Below are 27,838 nucleotides of genomic sequence, written 5' to 3'. Positions count from 1 at the left end.
AAAAAATGAACGCTAAACCTCCCATTGTGGAGTGCTAGCATATAAATATATATATACAGTATACATGACATAATTGAGCATGACATGATTTTTTTCCCAAGAATAAATCAACATTCCTTTCTCAATACATTCTTCTGTAGATTGGTGGCTGCCCTTACACTTCCGCGCACAAGAACATATGCTATACACAATGTACTAACAGAAATAAAAACTCTGTACTGTTTCCATAGCGACAACATTCAGCATTTGAAAAAAACTGCATGCAGTCAACATGACTCACTTTAAATGCTCCATTTTCACCAGTTATTTATTTATTCTCATTACAGCACTTCATTCTAAACATATATACTTTAACAAGGCAGATTATCCTTTATTACCATATATCGGCAACGACTTTAGCAAATTTTCTGCCATACTGTACTATGTTAAGTATGATATCACTTGCATCACTGTATAAGTTTAGCTTTTTTTTTGCACAAAGTGATTTTATTTATTTTTTTCTACTACAGTAGTCATCTTAGAACAATAAATAGATGACTCAAAGAGAAATGAGGAACTGCAAAAAACAGTAACTCATAAGGCTTCATGTAAACTAGCCCACACTGGCAGAGCTCCTAAACTTGATTTTAGGCACTTATGGCATTTTTTTTTACCAAAGCTCTTAAACTCAACTCCATAAAAGCCTATGGGATGTATTTACTAAAACTGGAGAGAGCACAATCTGGTGCAGCTCTGCATAGAAACCAATCAGCTTCCAGGTCTTTGCCAAAGCTTATTTGAACAAGCTTAAGTTAGAAGCTACCATGCCCAGCTACACCAGATTTTGCACTCTCCGGTTTTGGTAAATAATGTACATAGGCACATTTTGCATTTTCCTGCATCCACGGTAAATGTAGGCCAGTGTACATAAAGCCTTAAAGTGATTTTAAAAAAAAATATTAAACATGTTATACTTACCTGCCCCATTGCAACGGATCCTCCCCTTCTCGTGTCCCTCTTCCGTGAACCTGGCCCCTCCCTCCTGTTCAGTGTCCCCACAGCAAGCAGCTTGCTATGGGGGCCCCCGAGCTAAGTCAAAGTTCCCTGTGTCCATTCAGACATGGAGCCCCCTTTCTCCCCTGATTGGCTAGCTGACATTGATTCACAGCAGCGGAAGCCAATGGCGCCGCTGCTGTGTCTCAGCCAATCAGGAAAAAGAATTGCAGACGGCTGATACACTCGTGGACATCGCTGGACAGAGACAGAGCTCAGGAGAGGGACTGCTACACATAGAAGGCTTTTTATCTTAATGTATGGAATGCATTAAGATATAAAACCTTCTGCCTTTACAACCATATTAAGCTAGCTAGGAGAATTTTGGTAGAATTTTTTTGTTTTAAGGATGTTTGTCTAATTTCCTAATCATTAGAAAGGTAAAATTGATGGTCTTTTTTGATTGTGTATGTAATTTTCATTTGGGAAAGTCTGTTTGTTCCAAAATTGAATGTTGACAGCAGACAAAATTGACATACTTTTGAATGACATCAAATATACTGAGAATTTTCATACAATTTTTCATATGAATTTATGTACCTTTGTTTGAAAATCTGCCAACGTATGGCCAGCTTTAAAGTGTATCAGTTTTTCTAGTTTGGGATAGTATGTGGACGGGTTTAAATAAAAGGTACACCTATGTAGTGCTTACCCTTGGGAAATATTGGCAAATTAGTTCATTTAAAGCCCTTGTGCCCAACACGCGATCTGCTGGCCCTTTTACGTGTGGCCCACTGGCTATTGGGCACCAGTCAGATTGTAGAGTGCCAGTGCAGTGCTGAGCACTCAGTTGCTCTCTGTAAGTCTGTGCTCTTTTTGAGAGGCTGTACTGTGGGTGCGTTACTGCTATCCACAGTACAAGAAAAATACTGGACTGGGGAGAAAGAGCGTCACAGGAACATGTGATAGGTAATTGATCAACAATGGGACAGGGATTAACACTTCCACTGCTATGACCACCAATACAGAAGAGGAAGATGGGGGGGCTAGTACTTTCATTGCCATGACCACCCATAGAGGGAAGTTAACACTTTCACTGCCATGACACCCAATACAGGGGGAGTCAACACTTTCACTGCCATGACCACCAATACAGGATGGGATGGGGGGATTTAACACTTTCACTGACATGACCAAAAATATGGAAGAAATACATTTCACTGCCAATATCACCAATGCAGGGGGGAGAGGGGTTAACTATTACTACCATGATCAACAATTAAGGGGGAGATGAGGGGTTAACACTGCCATGGCAATTAATGTGGGGGAGAGTGGTAACATTTTCACTGCCGTGACCACCGCTGCAGAGGGTGAGAGGATTACCTTTTATTGCCATGACCACAACACAGGAGGGGTGGGAGGGTCAACTTGTCATGACGCCCAATGCTGGGGGGGGGGGGGAGCAGGGAATAGGCGGGTTAACTTTCACTGCCATAACCACTAATATGGGAGGAGGGTGGGGTTATGTTTCACTGCCACAGACCACCAATGCAGGAGAGAGATTGTGGGTTAGCTTTCACTGCCACTGGCCACCAATGCAGGAGAGAGATGGGGGTTAGCTTTCACTGCCACTGACCACCAGGGTGCTTAACTATTTAGCCCCCTAGGCAAGACTAACACTCCCCCCGCGCAGGGGTGCCATTCATCTTGCCTTGGGTCACACAGATGACAGGATCAGAGAGTGGACTCACTGGACTGCAGCTACGCCTCCACCTGCCCCCCTTTCCCAGTTGTGCCCACTGCCTCCTCTGCTGACCTCATGCCTGACACCTCCTCCGCCTTCCCAGCTGTGCCCACCTTCTCTGCCAACCTCATGTCTGGCACCTCTTCCAACTACCCAGTTGTGATCGTCTCCTCTGCCAACCTCCCTGGCCAGGCTGACGGGTCAGTCAGTAGGTCGTGGCTGCACCCCCTTGGCAGCAGTGCACCCTAGGTGGATGCCCAGTTCGCCTAGTGAGAGCGTCGGCCCTGCTGACCACCAATATGTGCTAATGTTAACAGTACTAGGCAGCAATTTAAGCCAATATACAGGCCAATGAGAGTGCCATAAAAGTCCATAAAAATCCAAGGTTTTTAAAAATCAAATTGATTAATAACAGAAAAACTCAATGCATTTTAGGGGCCAAACACACTCTCCCTTCATCAAGACTTCATCAAGACTTAGGAATTTTGACTGTGCCTAAATGGACCCAGGAAACCAGACTCCAAATAGATCTACCATGTGATTTACTACTTGGAACAGTTTCAGGAGGGCAGGTTAAGCCAATGTTGTGAATGCAGCAAGGGATCAATTAAAACCTGACAAAGTTCTAACTTTCCCACACTCTATTCTAAGCAAACAAACAAAAAAAATTATGGGAGAGTTTCCACTTTAAATAAAGGCATCCTCTGAATAGTGGGACCTGGACATTTGCCATGGAGTATATTTAATTTCCTACATCTGGGTGGAGTAACACTTTCAATCTAAACAATGTTTAGCTACTTCATATTTTTGAAGGTAATGAAAGAGATTCTGTCACTTCTTGACTCAGGGAAAAATGGTGGAGTCTATTTAAAGGCCACCCCTTGACCAACCTATTATACCTACCCCAACATTTCTAGGTAAATGTCTAGATTTGTGTGTGGAACTATTGTATTTGTATGGAAGGCTTTGGTCACCACAAAGTACCTGTAGAGGAGAATTTTGACAACTATGGCTTCATGGTTCTGAAGCAGTAGTCAGTTATTGGGTAAAATCTTGGGTTATACATTATCATGCATTATCATGCACCCCCCGCCCCCCCCCCCCCCATTCACCAATGTAAAAATAACCTCTAACAGCTTTTCAATTATACGTAAAATCACCTAAGCCTTTGCAGTGCCCCATCTGACGGGGACAACCTATGATTTAGTGCTGGAGTCCAGGCCAATATTTTTTACTCATTGCAGTTTTTTGGACCCAGAAATACCCCCCCAAGAGAAAACCAATGGGAAGTCCCCGTCTCACCCAGGCAGAGATGTGGGTACTCAAAAAGGACCCTCCTGCACTGTAGTAAAAACATAGAGGATTGAAGACCCTGCATGTTGTGTGACTTTGGATTCAAGTAAATTAAAGGGGCTTCTAGATTATTTTTGCACTTTTTGGAGTAGGTAAAGGGAGGGTTTAGGTGCGTTAACAATCCAGAGACTGACATGCATTTGTATTTCCAAAGTTGGAGTTCCTTTATTGATTTGGGGGTTGGGGGTTGTGTTTGGTCTACACTTGCTGGTTTCTGAGGATTGCGTGAATATATACTCATACAAGTTCCTGATTGATGCTACAATGTTGCCCCATTGTAAAAAGAAAAAAACAACAAAAACAGAAACGTATGTGCTTGCAAAAAGACAAGAAAGCCAGCTGAACGAGTCTTATTTTTCTTTTGTTCAGAATACTCCTGTTATTATAGACTTTTTGGAAAAAAGCCTAGCGTTATACATACACTTTTGTATCTATTATTAAATCAGCGCTCTGCAATTTATCCTTCATCCCTTATTGATGTAATGGGCTATACAAACACAGGACATACTGTAAAACACAACCTACTGGAATCAGTGTGATGTAACACAAAAGTGCACGGGGGAAATACAATATCTTTGTACTTAAGTCAAAGAGCTGACAGCTTGTTAAGATAGGAACTTGTGCTGTGTGTCATTGCTGCCTGTCAGTAAAGCCACCGGTTATGTGAGAGGCTGCCTGTAGAGCACACCCTTCTCACATGAGCCTGCCTGGGCTGATCCATTCAGACTTGCTTCAACCCATTAAGAAACTCTCCACTTCTCTCCACATTAATAGATCTCTCTTGGAACCTGCAGCTGCTCTCTTCCTTTCCTTCAGTTGTGCTCCAGTTACTCTCCAGCTTGTCAGATCCTGAATGTTTTCTGTGTAACTTTACAGGATGGAAGAAGCAGAATTGCTGAAAGAAAGGCTCCTGGCCATTACCGTAAGTTCTTTTAATTTTTTTAATTTTTTTTACACTATATAACATATCATTTAAATTTGGTTCATGTTTGTATGATGAGTTGTTATATTAACTTGCTATAGCAGCTGTGAACATTTGTCAGGGTAAGTGTTTACAGAGATATAACCATTAGCGTGACACAGCTAAAGAGTGACACCCTGGCCACTTTGTACTCCATTCAAGGGCACTGGGTCATAGGCTGACCCGGCGTTGGGTGACACTTACATTGAAAGAATAAAGGGCATGGAAAAAAAAAAAAATTGAAATGTTCCTGAGCTGGTAAAGATTTGGACTTGCAAGAGATTAAAAAGAAAAAAAAAAGTGTTTTTGGACATCCTGCATTTTTCTAATTATATAGCATTGTAATATCTTAAAAAAGAGAGCCATGGCTGGCCAGGTTACCACGTCCACAGATATATAGCAACTTTCCAAAATTTTTGGAAAGTGCTAATTATATAGCATATTTTACTGGGTTTGTCAGCGTCCAAATTTAGGACAAGTGCATCCGTCATTCATACAATCTCGTGAGCCAACCATGAAGTCACCAGTCCCCTGAGTGTGGGGGTCCACCTGAAGGGGACATTAAAATAAACTGGTGCCAAAGCTAGTCAACTGGCCCAAAAGTCTCTTCACATGTTGGTGTCTGGGAAGTGTTTGGTTGGATGGGTGGTTGGATATGCACCCAGCACCCCATTTGATGTTTTTGAATGTTATAATTTGGTATTATAACTTTGGGGACATCTGTTATGAATAAGCATATGCAAGCTTGAGAGTTTCCAAATCAAAGGAGCTCCCTGCTATAAAGTGAGAAAAAAAGCACCAAACCTGCTGATACCTATTACTTGGCAAATAAGGAATTAAATAAGATATATAGGCTGATTTGCTAAAGGAGTTTAGGCTGTTCACTTATTGCAAAGTAAAATGTTTACTGAGCTTAGTAAATAAGGTGAAAGCAGTAATAAACCCAAAAGAAAAAAATATATATTATATTGCACCTTTCCAATTATTAAATGTAATGTCTGCATTTGTTTTCTTTTTTGGGCTTTCTTTCTTCTGTTTTCACTTGGTGATCTGACCAGTAGGTCTGTTGTTTTTCAAAAGAACAAGCTCTCTTCCAGATGTATCCGTTTGCAGGGATGATACAAACCATTTAACACTGGCAGGGGTGCTTACAGTAATCAGCTTTTATTTTTTTCATGTAAAACCTTCATCCCAAAAGGAAAACACTGTTTGCTATAACTGATTATAAAGTCTGAGCCGGAGCTTGGCTTCAATTTGTTAGTGCATCTAAATCAGCTAATACATTTAACACTTCCCTTACTCCCAGACTGACAATGCTTCTGTTTGTTGTGCCCCCTGTGCTTCTTCATCCAGAGTGGGGGGACTTTAATACAGGGAGTGTGTTACTGGCCAGATCACCAGGTGAAAACAGAGGGAAAAAAGCCTACAAATAGAAAATGAATGCAACCACCACAGCTAATTATGGGTAGGCTGCAATATATTACGGTTTTTGGGGATTTTTATTGCTTGAAGCTGTTCACTGCAATCAATCAATCACGTTGTAGCAAAAATGATGTTTTTTAAATTTCCCTTACACACAACTAGATATTCAAAGTGAACACAAGTTCTTATTTTTGTTAACATTTACTTTGCAAAGAGAATATACACTTTCTAAAGTGAGCATTGGCTTTCCATGTAAACAGTTTCCATTGTTTCAGTGAATCAGCTCCTGGGTGTTGAATGAGCTTTTATTGCACCTTAAAGTAAAAAAACAAGGTCCTGCACAATTTTTCAGAGCATGTGCACCTGTATGCTGTGGTGTACCTACCACAACACAAATGCATTGCAGTGCATTGTGGATGTGCATTGGTGTGCAATTCCCATCATGCCTCTAGGAGTCATGCCTGTGCCAGGGTCTCGCAATGTATCATGGGACTTGTAGTTTCAAAACAGCTGGAGGGCCGAGGTTGCCTATCCCTGCCCTAAAGTAAATTTACCTGTATCCACTTGAGGCACATTGGACAAGATACTGCAGCTCAGCTGATTATTAAAAGGTCACAGGTATTTTTTCTGCATGCTAATGATTTACATAGGTAGATGTTTTCTGACCACTGTCACCCAAATTCTCATTTTATAACTATTTCATACCGAAGTTTCTACAAATTTTAAAAGCAGAGGAAAGGTGTACTCATGAACCATAGATTTACTAAAACTGGTGCAGTCAGAATCTGGTGCAGCTGTGCATGGTAGCCAATCAGCTTCTAACTTTAGCTTGTTGAATTAAGCTTTGACAATAAAACCTGGAAGCTGATTGGTTTCTATACGGAGTTGCACTACTGTAGGATTTGCACTCTCCAGCCACAGTGTTATCCTCTTCCAACATGAAAAAAATGGCAGATGTAGTGGTTGATTTGATTAAAAAAACTTTCCTTTCCTACAGTTTTTTTACTGGAGCCCAACAGGAAATAAGGCAGTTGAAAAGAACAACGAAAAGGTGCAAAGTGCAGTAACTCCTAGCAACTATTTAAAATATAGTTTAATGCTCAACTGAATTTTCAATTTAAATCAGCTAAATAAGAAAAATTTATATCACCAGCGCTGGGATCAAAATGCAGGTGAAGCAGCTGTATGTCAATTCTTATAGCAAGGGATATCACAATAATCCTCCAAACTTATACAGCTCTGACCTGTAACTTCAATATCTAAATCACCTAAAGTGCAAACATTCTTTATATACCTCATATACCTCATCTATATATACCAGTGCAATAAAATATAAAAAATGTGGTACCACAAAGTCCATATACCACTCAATAAAGTGTCTATATACAGTAATCTGTTATACAACTGAAAGAATGATATAGTGCTGTGCAAAAAAGCCCATCAAAGGTGTCAAAAATCTTCAAAACCATTAAGGAAAAGTGCCCCAGTGTTGTGCAAACAATATTTTTAAAACATGGGAAAAATAAACCACGCTAGACAAAATTCTTAATAATTGGTTAGCTGATTAATTACTAGATCAATTAATTGGCCAAAAAAAATCACTAAAACCCTTTATAGGCAGCAGCTCTGGTGGGGTACACACACAGGCAATGGAAAAGACAGTTTATAGAGCTGCACCAATCGATTAAAAAATAAAATTTAAAATGGAAATAAAATAAAATAACCATTAATCATGACACAAGGAATGGCTAAAATATTCAACTAGTTCAAACCCCATATATACATCCATATGGACGTATAGATGGGGTTTGAAGTGGTTGAATATTTTAGCCATTTCTTGTGTGATGATTAATGGTTATTTTATTTTATTTCCATTTTTTATTTTATTTTTTCATCGATTGGCGCAGCTCTTTAAACTGTCTTTAATATTTTTAAAACGTGTCCCCAATCTTCCAAGAAAGTGCTCCAGTGCTTCACCATCTTTGCCACACCAGATAACTCACCAGATCACCATGACCACCCACTACAGGTAAGTCATGTCTAGCCTGTTGTTATCAGAGGATCCACAATGATTCTGATGTTCCTCCACTCTCACCGGGGGGTTAGCCCTCCTCTATATACTTTATCCAGCAGTCCTTTCGTAGAGCTCATTCAGACGTCACATGAAAAAGCAAGGTGGATCAGCATAGTGTAAAACCTTTAGATGTTTATTTAAATAAAAAACTCAATTTCCCTACTCACATATGGTGGTGCTACACCTTGCACCAAGGAAAATTCACAATAAAACACTTTGAAATCCACTGCAGTGTATTCAGTGGTAAATTATCGTGCGTACCACTCTCACTGACCCTAATCCAGACCGTAATGAGGCACTTTTCCTTCATGGATTTTTTACACCTTTGATGAACTTTTTTGCACAGCACTATAGCACTTTTTTTTGTTGTATAACAGATTACTGTATGTGGACACTTTATTGAGTGGTGTATGGACTTTTTGGTAACATGTTTTTGATGCACTGGTATATATAGATGAAGTATAAACAGTATGTTTGCCCTTAAATGAGCTAAATACATTATAGTTACATCAAAACAAAAGGAGTGCAAAGCTTTGCTATGGGTTTTCTTTAAAAGGAAGTCATAGCTTGAGTAGAAAAGCCCGTCCTCTGCCTTGCTTCCAACCCTTACTCTCTGTGGTGAAGCAACGGTCTCAGAGGACACTTGACATGTTTTCTGCTGAGTCAGAGCTAAGAGGGTATGTTGGACCTCTACAGAGAGCAAGGCTCCTTGTCTGGCTGGGAACTTTTTTTTTTCAACTCTTTAAAAAAAAAAAGAACAGACAGGAAAACTTAATTTTTTTATATAAACTGAAAGTTCCTTTGGGCTTTAAAGCAAACAGTTATTAGATGGTTACTATGGTTATTTTGCTCTGTGTGTCACCAATACTCATTGTGCTGGATTAATTAGCAAGCCCTACCATCCATTCGGTTGTATGTTAATAACTATTGCTTTGGTTAGTGCTGCATATGGCCAGAAAGATTCCGTAATGTAGGATACTCAGCATTCATTTCTAATATACTGAAGAGAATAGACTACTTGTATTGTTCATCACAGCAGGAGACCAAAATAATGGAGTCTTCAAGTGATAACGCCAGCAGCACACATGTTAAGAGACCGTGCAGATATTTTTGCTCAAAGGCAAAAACTCCTGCCATCTAATGGAACTTGGTTACTAGGCTTAAAGGAAACCATATTCACTCCAAGAAACACCAAAAAAGGCGGCACGTCAGTGATGTACAAATTATCAAGGCTTTTCTTCATCAATAACTACAGTCATAGGCCCCGTCTGGAGACCACTCACTCTAATGCATTTTACCATATCAAGCTTCCTCTATCACTAAGTCCAATACCTTGGAACATGTTAAGCTCGAATGCATTTCACCACATTGGACTTGCACGATGCAGTGAAACATATTAGAATGGGTGGTCTCTAGGCGGGGGCTATGGTTGTTCATTTGTAGCTCGCTAGTGTGGGGCTGCTTTGCCTTTTCCTGTGGCCATCATGCATGTACTGTTAACAATTCTTCTGGCTAGCGACTCTGTAATGGTAATGTTCAAAGTTAGAGAGCTCTTTAATGGATTATACATAAATTTGAGTACAAAGATCAGTCCAACCTTTTTATTTCATTGAGTGACCCAGTGGTTGGCACAGTGGAGTAGTGGGTAGCACTCTCACCTAGCAGTAAAAAGGGTCACTAGTTTGAATCCCAACCATGACACTAGCTGCCTGGAGTTTGCGTGTTCTCCCTGTGCCTGCGTGGGTTTCTTCTGGGTACTCTGGTTTCCTCCCACATGCCAAAGACATGATGGTAGGTTAATTGGCTTCTGTCCAAAAATTGGCCCTAGTATATGAATGTGAGTTGGGGACCTTGGATTGTGAGCTCCTTGAGGGTCGGGACCAATGTGAGTGTGTACTCACTCAGGTTGAACTGGATTGACTGGTGTCTTTATTCAACCTTACTAACTATGTAACTATTACCAGAATGGAAGCTAATACAGACCCTAACATAAATCTGAAATCACTATTTATACTAATAAGATCACTGTCACATGTGTATCTGTGGTGGGGCCCAGTGTGGACGGGATGGCTCGGCTTGGGCAGGGTGGACATTGTAACAATGAGGTAGAATTCTAGTAGACATATAATACACATATACAAAGAAATTACTGACATGTAACAACTGGTATTCCAAAGAAACACATTGAGCAGTCTGCTGCTTCATATCTAAAAACCTAAAAAAAAATATATTCTCTCTAGTGAATAAGAGAGTACTTAACTTACACAAGCATTCAAATCAACATGTCCGTCTGAATTTCAGGAATTAGTAAGCTTTATGTGGGTGGAGTAGAAAAGACTGAAAAATGTTGACTAATAATTTTGTGTATAGGGTTTCAGGTTAGTGTAATTACTGTAATGATTTATATCATAAAAACCTGGATTTTAAATTTACATTTACATTTGTTGCCCTGACATGTTGCACAATTTTGAGTATCAAATGTATTTTGTCATTTATAAAGCTGTCAACAAGGATGTATAATGATACTCCTTTATTTACTTCTGGCAATAGTGCTGGCTAGGTAGGAAAGCTGTGTTACTGCAAAGGACAAGCTGTTGTCCAATCAAGATTTTTTTTCTATTCTTCAACCCACATAATGAAAAATGACAGCTAGTATCTTGTTGGTTATTAATAGTAGCAAAGCCACGTTTAATATATAAGGCCTACTGCTCTTTAAAGTGTTACTAAACCCACAACAGTAAAATCAGTCTGTATATGCAGTAAAGCAGGCTTGTTATACTCACTGTGGAACCTAAGGGGTTAATCTTGTGCATTGTGTAAAAAGCCTGTTTGATCCTGTCTTCTCTGATCCTCCACTTCTTCCACTGTCCCAAATCCATATCCTGACAAGACACAGCATTTGGAGTCACTCTGCACATGCTCAGTTTGCTGTGTAATGCTAGAGAGTTATTTTTTTTTCTTGGGAGGGGGCGTACGTGATCAGCACAAGGCCAATTAGCACTGTCCAGATAGAGGGTCAGGGGTCCTGCAGCCTTATAGGACAGTCAGAGGAGAATGAAAACTCCTCCTACAAGCTTTCACCAGACATTGATAGAAGTCACAAGAATGCTAAATACTGCTGATGAGAAAAGGTATTTAGCAGTTTTGTATTTACTATAGAAAAATGCATTTCCATGTGTACTGTGGGAGACCAGATATAGTGAATGCAGGGTTCTGGGTTTAGTAACACTTTAAGAGATAAAGTCACCCTTTATCACAATGCTCTCTATGTATTTAAGTAACTACTCTGTATCCTCATCTGAGAGTTTTCAACAGAACAAACATACTGGAAGAATCTATATTGTTTCCATTATCCATTTCTCGCTGATAAATTGAGGTTTGCTGCTAAAGTATAAATTGCAGCTAAAGTATCAGTGGGAAACAATATAATATTGAGTGTATTATCAGAAGTCTACATGAATCCTTCTAATGAGTTAATGAATAATTAAACAATTATAGCCATCAAGCAAGCTTTCTTCAAGCACTACCTGAGCCTGTTGAATACAAAAAAAAAGCAAAGTGGAGCTGTTTATTCAAGTTTGTGCCTGCTCTAATGGGACCATGAAAATCTTACATCTAATTGCCTTAATCCCTCTCAAGATGTTCTGTATAATGTTATAAGGAGGAGCCAGCTGGGATTTAAAGATACAACTTTTAACTGCCAGGATAAGCTTCTCTCTTTTTTCAGCAATGTATTCAAAAGACACTAAACACAGGGCCTTATATATATATATATATATATATATATATATATATATATATATATATATATATAAAAGGCTTCTGGAAAGAAATGGCTTGCATTGCACATAGTAACCGTATTACAATCAGAATGTTAAACTCTTACACAGGAGACCAAGATATCTCATCGGACACCCCAGCAAAAAGTTTTAAGATGGGAGCTTTACCAGATCCTATGATGGGGATCTAATCCATTTACTCTGGCGCTGGCCCAAGTTGCCTGTCAATCCCAAATGCAGTGTGCTGGGTATCCTAGGTCAGTGTTTCTCAACTCCAGTCCTCAAGGCGCCCCAACAGGTCTTCAGGATTTCCATTATTTTGCACAGGTGATTTGATCAGTTTCACTGCCTTAGTAATTACTACAGCCATTTCATCTGAGGGAAATCCTGAAAACATGACCTGTTGGGGCGCCTTGAGGACTGGAGTTGAGAAACACTGTCCTAGGTGATTTACAGGTCGATAACAGGTTGATAGCAGGAAGCCATCTGATTGGCCGCACTGCAACGACATCACTCCTCAAGGACTGTGGCACGGAGCTCTGAAGGGACAGCACAGGTATGTCGTCCCTTCAGAGCGCATGAGCCGGGGACGTCCCTGGCTGCATGCAGTGTGAATATCTCCTAAACCGTGCAGGTTTAGGAGATATGCACTGTACCTACAGGGAAGCCTTATTACAGGCTGATCTGTAGGCACACGATCAAAAAAAAGGGTTTACTTCCATTTTAATAGAGCTCTACTTCTTATTCATCGGAAATCTCACTGTCTCCCTACACATGCCGAATTAGTTAAATCTATAGGTAGTATGCTCAGATTGGAGCGCTTCTTATACCAGCACAAGATCTGGGGCTTGTGACTGGAGACCCCAGGCCTTAGACCCACTGACCCTGTTATGGATAGAATATTATTGTGAGGTTATGCGTCCTAAATTATCTTTATTTTTGGAATTTTATTTCCTATTGCCATGGTACTGATGATGATGACTTTGTGTCTTGTCATGTGTGAAAATTGTGCTGGATTGATGTTATTGTTTTATTGAACTTACTTTCTCAATAAAAATGTATCTTTTTTTGGAAAAAAAAAAAAGATATCTCATTAGAGGCCTTGTAGGTTGTTTCCCATTTCCCAGAACACAACTGCAAACTCAATACTTTATTTTAAAGAAGGAACACAAACACCATTGACATTTTGTTTGCGCTGATTGTTGTATTATAAATAATAGCCTTTTTTTCATAAAATATATTTTTTATGATTTTTATACTTTTTACCATCTCAGTGTTGCAAATATCCTCAGCCTCTTTCAGCCACTTCCCATCCTACAAGCACTCGCTCCAGCTACTTCAGCTCCGGACTGGCTGCTTGATAATGGCAACAGTGGACCAATGTGTCAACGAGGCCAGTTGAAGTTACCACCAGCAAAGCATGTAACAGGATGACAACACAGGAACACAATAGGGAGACAATTGTTGCCCTATTATAGAACAAATAACTTTATAGCAGGAACAGTGGGTATTCTTTTAATGATAAAACTGCAAATTTAAAACGATTGAAAAGACTTTTGGAATCACAATAAATGTTAAAGTATAACTAAAGTCAAAACTTTTTATTAGTTTTGGATAGAGTGGAGAGGCATTAGAACTCCTGTCAGTTTTTATTTCTGTCTGTTCCCCCATTAGGGACATTTCTCCCTCTCTATTTATCCTGTTTACCATTATCACTGAAAGTGAATGTAAAAGAAAATCACAAGTTGTGTTGTCCCTAGAAAAGTAATAGAGGGGAAATCTTCCAATGAGGACACTAGTTCAGGTGACCTGGGGGTCCCCAAGAAATTCCCTTTATTTTCAGGGATTTCCCCTCACTTTCTGTTTGGCTATAGGACAAGAAGTGAAGGGAAATCTCTGCAATGGGACACAAAAAAATATGACAGGGTCCCGTACTCTAAAATGACCTAACATTTACCTATAGTTCTACTTTATAGCTTATGTGAAGCTTTAGCGATTTGGTTGATATATACTCTAGAACTATTTAGATATGTATTTCTTAGATCGCTCCTAATAGAAATATAGAAACTTAACAACGTGGCAGCAGAAAAAGGCCAAGTGGTTCATCAAGTCTGCCCATTTCTTTCTTTTGTATTTTTTTTTATTTGTCTAAGTATGTCCCAAACATGTTCAAAGTCACCTACTGCTGACTAACTAATGATAACTCTTATACACATCCAATGAAGTCATTCTACTGGAGATGTGTGATGTTATATAATACATGCTTTACGCTTGTTAACATGAAGTTCATTGTATGTGTTTCCACTTGTTGTCCTCACCATAGCGATAAACATGATATCTCCTTTCATTTACTCACTAGAGCAATGATAGCAGAGCAATGATAATTTGATACCTATGAGTAACACAAAGTCGTACCATTTATTTTGCTGGAGTTGTTCCAAGTAACACTATTTGTTCAAATATAACCCCTTTTCCATTCACAAAAACTTTCCTACTTGGAAATTGGCTCCCAAAACTACCTGTTTGGCTCATTATTTGATAAAACGTCATCTAACACTTAAACACTTATAACTGTGTTTCTTGCCAAGACTCAAACAGCATCCTACGTTTTGATGAGTACTGAAATTCTACAGAGGAAATCCGCTAAGCACTACCTACTTCATTCTTGTCTGTGTTTAATATGTATCACCACACTCAGCAACAGATCATTTAACATATACTGTAGATATTGACAAGTGGACAATACCACCTAAACACATAAACCATTGGACTTAACAGATTTACTTGCATGAATATTGCAGTTACATTGAGCATCACCCAAGGAAATCAACAAACTGTCCATCTCTGCCAAAATCATGTCTTCACTCAGGAAAAAGTCTGCCTGAATGTGGATAGAGCTTAAAGCGGTTGTAAACCTCAGACATGACCTATGAACAAAGCATATTCTGCTCTAGTGTTTACTCGTCTCGATTAAAGTGGTTGTATACCCCCTTTTTACATTTTAACCTACAGGTAAGCCTATAATATGGCTTACCTGTAGGTAAAATTAATATCTCCTAAACCTACATGGTTTAGGAGATATTCACCCTGCATGCAGCCGATGACGTCAGCAGCGCATGCGTAGTGAAGGTCCGGCGAAGTTCTGGGGTATCGTGCCGTAACTAGCCGGAATGGACATGCTCATGCTCCGGCCACTCACAGCTCCGGAGCTGTGAACCAAGAAGAAATGCAGAGGGGAAAATGTCAGCTCCCTCAGTGGTGACCAGGATGCGATGCCGACACTTAGGTACATATTTCATAATGAGCTAGTGTGCTGTGCATACTAGCTCATTATTCGTTTGCCTTACGGGTTTCTTCTTTTTTTTTTTCGTTTGCGGGTATACAACTTCTTTAAGAGCACTAAGTTTAATTTTTGTCTGCTATCAGCATTAGTCACTTCCGATTAGTTTCCTGACACCAAGAGAAAAATGGTGACAGGGGAGGGTGCTCCAGATGATTGATAGTCTCAGCTCTGTTCATGTGTGCTGTGTCAAGGGGCGTGTGTCCCTTCCCTCCAAACAGCTCTTAGCCCTTGTACACATGGTCGGATAATTCATGTGGGCTTCATTGGACTTTTTCCGCCGGAATGTCTGACCAACAAAGTTTGGGAGCTGGATATAAAATTTTCCGACAACATGATCCGATCGGACTTTGTCCGATCGTTTGTAGAGAAATCCGATCAGCCAAAGTGCCACGCATGCTCAGATCAAATTCCTGGACCAAAGCTATTGGCTACTAGCCTGAACGTAGTTCCGTCGTAACGAAATAACATCATCACATTCCAAACAATCGGATTTTCCGACAACTTTGTCCAACAATGTGTATGCAACACCAGTTTCGGACAAAATCTGTCGGAAAAAATGACGGATTTTGTTGTCGGAATGTCCGACCTCCTGTACAGGGGCTTAGAGCTTTCCTCACTGAGCTCTGCAGAGTATAACTTCAGCTCTCCACCTCCTTTTTCTGACTTCTCAGACAAGTTTTATATTTTAGCACTTTGAACAGATGTAGAGAAGATTGGGCTGCAGAGAGAAACAACTTATGTAGAAGGATTTGTTTCATCTCTGTGTATCTCCCGAGGTCAGTCACTTCTCTGGGTATATGTAAGGGTTTGCAACCACTTCATAGACAAAGGTTGTCAAGATGGAAGATGGCTATGACAATTACACTCTAAGATTGCACCCTGTGCAGAGGTTTTCCTGCTCTGGGACAACAATCTAAGCACCAACATACTGAGAGTGATTTTCACTGGGGCAGGATAACTACTAGGTTAACTCTTTCCACAGACACAGTAGCTATCACCATGTGCTTTAATGATTATGCACACTGTGCACAGCATCTGCTGTTTCAATTCTGGCCTTTTAAAAGGAATTTCTGTATCCCTCACTGCCATGCCCAGAGAGGAATGTAACAGTGTTTACAAATTGGTAGTTTTCTACAGATGCAAAGTACTTGTTTTTCTGTTTACTGCATTCAGAGATTTAGTGTAACATTTTTAAATATTGTTTTAATGAAAGAGAAACTTACAGGAAAATATTTACAGAAGAAGAATATTAGAAAACAGAGAATAAGGAACTGAAAAACAAAAAACACTAAATGTAAATTATACTTAAAACGAGCTCCACCCAAAAGGGGGAAGCTCTACTTATCTGCCTCCTCCCACCCCCATCCGTTGCCATATTTGGCACCTTTTGGGGGGGGAGGAGGGAATGGGTACCTGGTTTTGACAGGTACCCCCTCCCACTTCCAGGTGATCTCACTGCACACTCCCTCCTCCTTCCCCCGCCACCGGGCCATTCTTAAAGTGCAGAGCACTTTGCGCATGTGCAGTAGGGAATCGGCTGTGAAGCCACAAGGCTTCACTGCTGGGTTCCCTTACAGGCAATGGAAGCACCCGGGAGTCAATGGAAAACTGACTTGGGTGCCGACATCGCTGGATTCCAGGACAGTTAAGTGTCCTAATATTAAAAGTCAGCAGCTACAGTATTTGTAGCAACACACAGAAATAAGTTGGTGCTTGTGGCAAGCTCAGTGTTAGCATGCCAGCCTGCTTGACATCATGGGGGATGGAGATGGTCAAGGGGAATTTAAAAAATTACTAATACATGACCCTGTGTTAGCACTTGGAAGGCAGCCCAGTGGAAGGTAAGAAGCAACTTCTGGAACAGCTGAGGATAAAACACAGGTGCCACTCTAAGTGCAGTATAAAAGTAAATTGAATTTACAAACGGATATAGGTACTCACAAGAGTAAAGTAGTAAAAGGCATTGGGCACAAATTGCCAGGTGTGCGTGAACATTCTCGCTAGTAGCTCAAAGCGGGCTACGCCTGTGGTAGCCAACACTTCCTTGATCTGGAAGGGAGTCGGGGGCTGACGTCACTTCCGGGATATGGTGAACCAATAGACATGTTTGCGGAGCATGCGCTCCCTCTTCTGGCCTCTGGATTTGTAGCTGCTGACTTTAAATTTTTTCGTGGGGGGGGGCTGGACCTTCTCTTTAAGCAAGGTTTGCTTGGTCTTTAGTTCCATGCAGAATTCAGTTTGCTTAAAGAGTAAGTCCAATGTAATGTATCAGAGTCAGTGGTTTTAATGTTGAACAAGAGTCTCATGCAAATGCAGCCATCTTTTCTGGTCCTCGGGGAAGGCATTTATAGAATTAACACAAGCAAGCAAAGAGGGGTGTGCTGAAGGGGTATTGAAGTGTTATTAGTGTTATTAGGCTCCAGCCAATTATTCTAAATATAGTTATATTTCAATTTGACGAGGTGCATTCTGAAATCTGAAAACCAGAATGAAATTATGATTTAATAGACACAAAATATATGAATCCTATTTATGTCTCTAGTAGTTGGTGTAATGTGTCACATGAGCTTTCTGGATCTTTACTTCTGGGTTACATCAACCATTTATGACTGGACGCATTAAGAGTCGTTGTTGACATTGATAGTGGAGGTTTTATGACATATCTGCATTCTATCTAATCTTTCTGAAAATTGTGTCTCTGTTCTGTCACCTTCTCTGGCTGCCAACCACGGATGGTTTTTGTCACTGATTTTCAAATTTTGGAGAAATTTTGGAGAAATGATGGTAGCACTGTGTTCAATATGACTTCCCCATACTTTCCACACAGTTTGGGTTATCAGACTTTACTATCTCACAGTGGCCTTTGTTGTACCCACAGAAACCCTAGTTACAATGTAATTTGTAAAGACAGCAGCAAGTTCTCATGTCTGAACCTGCCACTTATACTGATAGAATTATTAGAAAAACATTTATACAGCCATACATTTTAAGGCAATCTATTCTATGTATGATTACTCTTTACATTTTAAGAAAAAGTAGAAAATAGTATTGCATTCATGTACCTGTCCATAAAGACAAAGATGAGTGAGTTTGGGGTGGAGGAACTTGACTGACTTGCACAGAGTCCTGACCTAAACCCAATAGAACACCTTTGGCATGAATTAGAGTGGGGACTGTGAGCCAGGCCTTCTTATCCAACATCACTGCCTGATCTCACAAATGCGCTTCTGGAAGATTGGTCAAACATTCCCATAGACACACGCCTAAACCTTGTGGACAACCTTCCCAGAAGAGTTGAAGCTGTTATATGCGACTATGTTTAAAAAAAAAAGGGTAGAACAAGGTGGGACTTTAATTATGCCTCAGAGGAGTATAATGAAAAATAAAATACACATACTTGAATTATAGAAAAATATATAAACGTTATTAATCTGCCGTTACTGCAGTACCTTCTAAGAGTAAACAAGTTAAAATGAGTAAGGCCGCGTACACACGGGCGGACTGTCTGTCCAACTTAGTCCGCTGAAACGTGTTTCAGCGGACAGTCCGCTCGTGTGTGGGCTTCAGCAGACTTTTTCAGCGGACAGTCTGGCGGACTAAGTCTTTCGGAATTTCTGTAATATTGTCCGTCCAACTTTGGTTTCAGCGGACAGTCCGCTCGTGAGTAGGCTAGTTGGACGGACTAAGTATGGCGCATGCTCAGAAAGGATTTACACGGCCGAAGGTTGCATTGCAGTGTATTGGACGTCGTATTTCTAGTCCCGTCGTACGTGCTGTACACGTCATCGCGCAAGCTTTCAACGGACTGTCTGTTCATCGTGTGTGGTCAAGTCCGTTCATTCAAAAGTAGGACGGACTGTCTGTCGGATTGTCTGACGGACTTAGTTGGCCAGACAGTCCGCCCGTGTGTAAGCGGCTTTACAGTTTTGGAATTTTGACATCAGGGTGTGCAAGTCCCAAAAAAATTGAAAAGGTATGGCGTATGTGTTTTTCGCAGACAGTTCCGCTTCATCAGGGCTTTGAGAGTAGCATCCCAGAAAAAGGATATGGTAATACATTTGTTTCACATTATGTGAAACAAATGTATTACCATATCCTTTTACTTTCTTTTCATTTATCTGAAACTTTTTTATTCAGGTTAATCATGTCACATATACATTGTTTATTAATATTTTTAAAACCTATGTGATATCCACTGTGCTTCTCTCAAGGCCCTGATGAAGCGGAACTGTCCGGGAAAATGCGTAGGCCATACCTTTTCTATTTTGTTTGGGACTTTGCACACCCTGATGTCAAAATTCCAAAACTATAACTCATTTTAATTTGTTTACTCTTAGAAGGTACCACAGTAATGGCAGATTAATAAAGTTTAGATATTTTTCTATAATTCAAGTATGTGTATTTTGTTTTTCATTATACTCCTCTGACGCACAATTAAAGTCCCACCTTGTCCTACCCTTTTTTTTTAAACATAGTTGCACATTCTCAGGGGATGGTGCCTCTGCAGGAGTATCTGTGATCCCACATCTACCCCATACCCTACACATGATGCTGTTATAGCTGCAAAGGGTGGGCCAACTCATTATTGAACCCGATGTGCTAAGACTGGGATGCCATTTAAAGGCAGGCATCACAATACTTTTGACAATATAGTGTATTAGCAGCCATCTAACTCTTGTCTATATCAGAAAAGGTATTATAGAATTAAAAAAAAAATTATGGAAAAATAAATAAATAAATAAAAATAATTAATTTCATGACAGTTGCTTTTTAAATAGTACTTTGCTAGGTTTATTAAGCAGTACACTGCAAAAAACGCAGATGATATTCAAAATACAGCCATCAGTACAAACTAATTATATGTTAGCATCAGGGCAGCTAAAACATTCTTGCTGAACTTAGGTTGACTCCATAATGTGCATTGTGATAGCATAAAGGCTCACAATGTTTTATCCTGTATGTGAGTGGGAAGAAGAATGATGATAATAAGAAAGAAAATTCAATAGCTACCACTCCAATTTCATCTCACAAGAAGGCACATCATAGATGCATTATTGAAAATCATTAGTAAAATCAGATCGATCATTTCTGATTGGTTGATATAAGACACTTTTTCAACATCACCATTGCTCCCCGCAATGTCTTAAGCACTATAAACACTATCAGATTTTCTGATGATTTTTTCCTTCAGATTTACCAAAACCATGTAATGTAAGGGCCTGCCTGACTGCATACAAATTGAAACTCCTAAGGTTTGACCTCATATTATATGGTGTTGGTAAATCTGAAGGAAAAAAACAGCAGAAAATCAGTGTGTATGAGGTTTTACGCATTGCACCCTAAGAACCAGGGCTGGACTGGGACAAAAATGTAGCCCTGGACTTCATCATGACCGGCCCACTTTAACTTTGAGTGTCCCCACCAGCAACACCCTTCACATCAGAGTCCCCACCAAGAGCCCCCTTCACATCAGAGACCCCACCAGCTGCCCCTTTCACATCAGAGAGTCCACACCAGCAGCCCCCTTCACATCAGAGTCCCCACCAGCTGTCCCCTTCACATCAGAGTCCCCACCAGCTGCCCCTTCACATCAGAATCCCCACCAGCTGCCCCCTTCACATCAGAGTCCTCACCAGCTGCCCCCTTCACATCAGAGTCCCCACCAGCTGCCCCTTCACATCAGAGTCCCCACCAGCAGCCCCCTTCACATCAGAGTCCCCACCAGCAGCCCCTTTCACATCAGAGTCCCCACCAGCAGCCCCCTTCACATCAGAGTGTCCTCCCTCTCCTCCCCCTCCCACATGTATCCATAGTTTTGAAGGCAGCTTTTCGTTCCTCTCTCCAGTCATGTGATAACAAGTGATTGGGGAGAGAGGAAGGAAAGTCTGCTGGCTGTCTATCTCCCCCTGCAGGCTGGAGGGAACATAACGCTTAATGCTCTCTCCAGCAAGTGATGGAGCTGCTCCTCCTGACAGGAGTGAAATCGCTATCACTCAACGTCAGAGATGAGCGGCTCCAGGACTGCACCTGACTGGCCCACTGAGCCATTCGACCCATCGGGAAACTCCCGGTAGTTCCGATGGCCAGTCCATGCCTGCTGAGATACATACACACTATAAAACTTTTTTGGTCAGATTTCCTTATTTCCTTTAGATTTACCAAAACCTTGTAGTGCAAGGGCCTGCCTGATTGCATACAAATTGAAACTCCTAAGGTTTGACCTCATATTATATGGTTTTGGTAAATCTAAAGGAAAACAATCTACCGAAATGTGTATAGTATGTATCCAGCTTTAGAGTAAAATTAAAATAGAAAACTTCCAGAACTTTGAGACTAGCTTGCCAGATCTCCGCTAAGTGAATCTGTTGCTATGAAACCATTTCCTATGTTGAGTAATATTGTAGTGTGAGGTTGGAAGAGATATATATAATGTATTTTATTTGGTACATGAATTATAGAAAACAAATAAATAATTTATTCCCTATTATATGATTTACAGATGTAAATGATAAAGTGGAAAGTGCCGTAACCATAACAACCAATCAGATTTCACCATAAATCAGTTTAGAGCACTCTAGTAGAAGGTGATTGGTTTCTGCAGGTTTGTGTTTTAGCCTTATTAAATAAGCCAAGAGCAGTCTGTGCAATGTTTTATCCTTTTATTAGAAGTCTATTAGAAATGTACAACAATTACCAGCAGTCAGTCTGCCTACCAGCCACACTTCATTCATTTCTGTCTCTACATAGTTCAGTCCAGTTCAGAAGAAACATACCTTTTTAACAACTATAATAAAAGACGCAACACCCACAAAATTACACAGAACTATCACAACGTGCCAGTGAGTGCCTTTTTTTTTTTTCACATATGCCTGTTTTGGCTTGCTATATAATGCTGGCTGCTACAAAGTCAAGCTCAGCCAACAAATGACCCACATTTAGGAGTAAAAAGAAAGTTGAAGTATAACTGATATAAATGTAAAATGGTCTTTTAGCAATTTTTTTTAGCAGTAACTTTTTGTGTAATCAATTATATTTATTCTCTATTAGGATAGAATGTGAAGGAAAATCCAAAGTTGTCACTTGGACAGGAAATGTGAAAAGTATTCAATAGGGACAACTGTCTGAATTTGTGGATTATTTATTTTGCTTCCTGTTGTACATTAAGAACAAAAAGTGAAAGAACCCTACTGTATATAAAACTGAAGAAAACATTTTGGCATTTAATAAACTTTAATTAACGTTCATAACTATGTGCTATGTGGGATTTCAGCAGCTCCATATCATATTTCAAAAATAGTGTAACTTTAGGACATGGCCATTATAAATGTATTATGCATAGTCATCATTAATGCAACTGAGAATTGCATGGAGAACATAGGAAGGGTAGTTGTCTTTAGAAAGCACAATGACTTTGTCAAGATGTCAAAGACACAAGATACATGGACGTCAATAGGAAATTGTCACAACCTATGAAAATCGTCACCTTTATGCTAAATCAAGAGCCATTGTCAACTTTGCTTAGGTACAATGACACAAACACTTTCTTTTGTGTCTTCATACCAAAGCACAGTTAAGTGAGCAGTAGCATGCTCCAGAGATCAGTTTCTCTAAACATATGATGCCGGCTTTATTAGTACTTGAGCATGGGGTTTTTCACCTTGTAGCAGCTCTAAACATCTAACTATAAAGACCATCAGAATTCCTGTGAGGTTGCAGCAGTGTCAGGTTATAATTCTTTAGCTCAGATCACGTTGTAGTAACATGCTTGGTGTCAAAAAACAAAACAAAACAATGGTCAGTGAGGGAATAGTAGGATTTTCCTACTAGAACTGTTATTTTTGGTAGTGGTTGGTTATAGATGGGTGATAAGAAATCAAATGTTATTAGTCAAGCCATCCTCTAATGCAGATAGTAGGATTCCTATTGGTTGTCAATAGTCACTGTCACCATGGCTCTTAAGACATCTTGCATGAGGATGCAAATATTGTACTGGCAGTTCAAATTTTCTGGAACCCAATATGACATACACTATATATCCAGATGTTTGTGGACGTGTAACCATCACACCTAGATGAGCTTGCTGGACATCCCATTCCAAAACCATGGGCATAAATATGTGAATTTCTAGTACATCCCAATGTTGCTATAGCAGCCTACATTCCTCTGGGAAGGCTTTCCACAAGATTTTGGAGTGTGTCTGTAGTAATTTTGCGCCTATTTAGCCAAAAGAGGATTTGTGAAGTTAGCTAATGATTATGAACAAGAAGACCTAAATTGCCTAGCTCCAATTCATCACAGAGGTGCTCATTGGAGTTGAGGTCAGAGCTCTTTACAGGTCACTCAAGTTCCTTCAAACCAAACTTGGCTTTGTACACAGGGGTACAGTCATGTGGCCACAAGGTTGGAAGTGCACAAATGTCATTGTATGCTATAGCTTTAACAGTACCTTTCACCAGGAAACACTGAACCTTAATAATTTGGGAGGGGTCCAAACAGTGGCATCACTATGGGAGTGCGGGGGGTGCAGGCCGCACCCGGGTGACACCGGCGCCGCATTGAGAGGAGCACAGGGGCTCCCTCCTCTTCCTCCTTCCCTTCCGAGATTTTGTTAGTTACATACGATGTGCGAGGAGGGACCAAGGCAGAGACAGACAGACAGGCAGGGTGCCCATGGTCTGATTGTCATGGTCCCACACACGCCCCCCACACGCCACAAATACATTCCTCTCACTGCCGTCTGCACTCACTGCACACCAGACTATAGCTGCCTCCTCCTCAGCTCTGACATGACAAGTACACAGACTGGGAGGAAGAGTCGAGGAGGAGGAGGGACAGCACGCTATAGCATCTGCCCAGGGTCTGGCGCTATTGTTTGTAATAACAGGAGTCTTGTGGGACATTGTGATGGGGGGGGGCACTTCTGGAGGGCCTGGAACTGGGTAGTTAACAATTATGCTGGCAAAAGTCAAAGGTTGGACTTGATGGACTTGTGCCTTTTTTCAACCTCACCTACTATGTAAGAAGTACATTTTAGGGAGGGGGTGGGGATTAGAGGATATGTGGTAGAAGGGTGCTTTGCTTTCGGTTAGAGAGGACTTGTGCTAGAAGGAGATGGGCAGATTTGAAGTTTGCTACCCCCAGCACAATTCCTCTCCCCTCCCAAAGCACTCCCTAGCACATATCCTTTAACCCCCACCCACTTCCAATTAAAGATCCTATTCCAGCTCCATCCATCCCCCAATTCCATCCCAGTTCCATCCACCCAACCCTAACCCATCTCGGCTCCATTCACCCCCCTGATCCCATCTTGGCTCCATCCGCCACCCCTATCCCTCCCAGCTCCATCCACCACCCTGATCCCATCCCAACTCCATCCACCATCCCGATCCCATCCCAGTTCCATCCATCACTCCGATCCCATCCCAACTCCATCCACCACCCCGATCCCATCCTGGCTCCATCCATTCCCCCGATCCCATTCCAGCTCCATCCACCACCCAAATCCCATTCCAGCTCCATCCATTCCCCTGATCACATCCCAGCTCCATCCATCCCCTGATTCCATCCTGGCTCCATTCATCCCCCTGATCCCATCCTGGCTCCACCCATCCCCCGATCCCATCCCGGCTCCATTCCCCTCAATCCCAACTCCATCTACCACCCCAATCCAATCCCGGCTCCATCTGTCAACCCGATCCCATCCCAATTCCATCCACCACCCCGATTCCATCCCAACTCCATGCACCACTCCGATCCCATCCCAGCTCCACCATTCTCCTGATCCCATCCCAGCTCCATCCACCATCCCAATCTCATCCCAGCTCCATCCATTCCCGTGATCCCATCCCAGCTCTATCCATCCCTCTGATCCCATCCCAGCTCCAGCCATTCCCCTCAATCTCATCCCAGCTCCATCCATCACCCCGATCCCATCCCAACTCCATCTACCACCCCAATCCAATTCTGGCTCCATCCATTCCCCTGATCCCTTCCCGACTTTATCCATTCCCTGATCCCATCCTGTCTCCATCCATCCCCCGATCCCATTCCAGCTCCATTTATTCCCCTAATCCCATTCTGGCTCCATCCATTTCCCAAATCGCATTTCAGCTCTATCCACCATCCCAATCCCATCCGGCTTCTTCCATCCCCCCAATCCCATCCCAGCTCCATCCATTGTGGCTGGTTATGGGAGGAGAGCCGCTCTGAAGCACTAGGCCGCTCAGTCCCGGGGGGAGGGTTGGGGTGACACCATGTTTTAACGCACCAGGTTACACCAACCCTAGTGACGCCACTGGGGTCTAAACACTTTTGGCCATATAGTGTATATATACCAATGGACTATGTGCCAAAATGCCAAGCAATGAACCTTGAAAATATACTGTTTAACATGCTTGGGCTGTGTATCTTTACCCTAAATGATATGAAATCCAATATAAGAAATCAGAATGCCACTGTTAAAGCCAGTTTAACACAGGACTGGGCGGCATGCAATCTTACATCATGCTGGAACCTGTTGTTACCCAACCCTATCCTCTACTCGCCAACTGCTCTAGAGAACATCATAGATAGACAGAACAGACAGTTTATGTAAATACAGGAGCTGAACACTATAACCTTGGTGATAACTAGGTACATAGGCACAACTGCTACTGAGTACTGACTACTGAACTCTCCAAAATACAGGTGAAAGAAAATCATGGATGAACAGGTTATTCACCCTGCAACATTCCCTTTCCTTCAGCAGTGTCATGGTCTGTTCAGTCACAGTTCTTGTGTTTGCGTAAAACCGATGTAGAATAGCCAGTGCCGCTTAAGATATTAAAATGTCAACTTTTATTCATTCTTTTAAAAGAATCACAACGCAATTACATGTTTCAAACTAGCGTCCTTACTCATGACAACTCATACTCACTATGGCTTCACTTTTCATAAAACTATTTTTGGAGGTGATGGCTATTGTTCATTGATTCAACCTACTCTTACGTTGGTGCTTATCCTTTTAGCTGGGAGCAATATGCTATTCTTTAAAAATGGATTATAATCTCTCTGCTACCTAAACAAAACACAGCTGTACAATGTCATTATCAGAGCCCAACATATGAAAGTGACTAAGCTGCTGACAATGCCACCTGTGCTGAGATGAAACTGGGAAAGTCTGATTGAAATGTTATTGTAACCTTGAAGCCTGTATGCCTCAGTAATATCCTGCTTGCATATACACATATACACACAAATACACAAAGTGGAGTTACCATGGAATTGTCAGATGGATTTTTTAACTACCTACACCCATGTCTGTAAATCTCCAATTGCATCAGTCGACTTTGTGGGTGAGACACTGGAAAATTGGCCTGTTGGCTTTGGCACTCTCAGGAACAGCTGTGTTACCAGCATAAACTTGAATTACCAGTTGCTAGATCCTAGATTCACAGTCACTAGTGAGATGTCTCCTTCATCTACAGTTAACCCTCTATGTAGCTTCTATCTTAAGCTTGTTCAATTAAGCTTTTGGCAATATAACCTGATTGGCTTCTATGCAGAGCTGCACCAGATTTTGCACCCTCCAGTTTTAGTAAATAACCCCCTGTATCCCACTGGCCACTTAGCTCACTGCTGCTCAGAGCCAAGTGGTGGTCCAGGTAATCTATTTCAAATAGACCCATGCTGTATTTGCCTTTCTGTGGCAAGATTGGCAAAAGTTTCTGGTGAGATCAATTCCAAACTTTAATAAATGGAGCACAGTGGAATGCATTTATCTATGGATTTAAGAGTCACTGGGTGGATTGTCCAAGAAGTGATTTTTTGAATGATTTATGGATTATTTACGTTGTAAGAACAATTCACTTTTTAAATTTAAACAATGTTTAGTGTGAATGTTTTTTTTTGGGCACATTGAATTATTTATAAGACTTTTGATTCATTTATATTGGTTTCCCTTTTTTTTTTACTTCACAAAAATAATTTCTTATATTATATGAGTATATATTGTTTTAGTTTGTTTGTGTTTTTTGTGTGCTTTAAAAGTTACTACTGTTTAAATTAGTAGTTATATGATTTTCTAAAAGCTGATATAGAATTCAAATGTTGCTGTCTTGCAATCATGGTCACCATGGCATTAGGGACATTTTACCCTGTGTGCAGAAATAGCCTCCTTGTGTGATTAAATCATTGCTTTCTTCATCAGTTT

At 40.9% G+C, this 27,838-nt stretch overlaps 1 protein-coding gene across 1 annotated transcript in view; it reads left to right on the top strand.

Annotated features, from left to right (window-relative positions):
- The first annotated feature begins 4,706 nt into the window (after window positions 1-4,706).
- Window positions 4,707-27,838, top strand: part of PALMD (palmdelphin) — a 95,487-nt gene continuing 72,355 nt past the window's right edge. Inside the window, exon 1 of the mRNA XM_077452852.1 lies at window positions 4,707-4,991. Within this exon, the coding sequence (XP_077308978.1) occupies window positions 4,947-4,991 (45 nt within the window). The 5' untranslated portion in view covers window positions 4,707-4,946. The remainder of the gene's footprint in view (window positions 4,992-27,838) is intronic.

Source organism: Lithobates pipiens, unplaced genomic scaffold (genome assembly GCF_037356315.1).
Source record: "Lithobates pipiens isolate NorthernLeopardFrog02 unplaced genomic scaffold, aLitPip1_a1.2 Scaffold_23, whole genome shotgun sequence".
Classification (NCBI taxonomy): Eukaryota; Metazoa; Chordata; class Amphibia; order Anura; family Ranidae; genus Lithobates; species Lithobates pipiens.
Note: the sequence above shows the minus strand (reverse complement) of the source record. Positions and strands in the feature narration are given on the sequence as shown.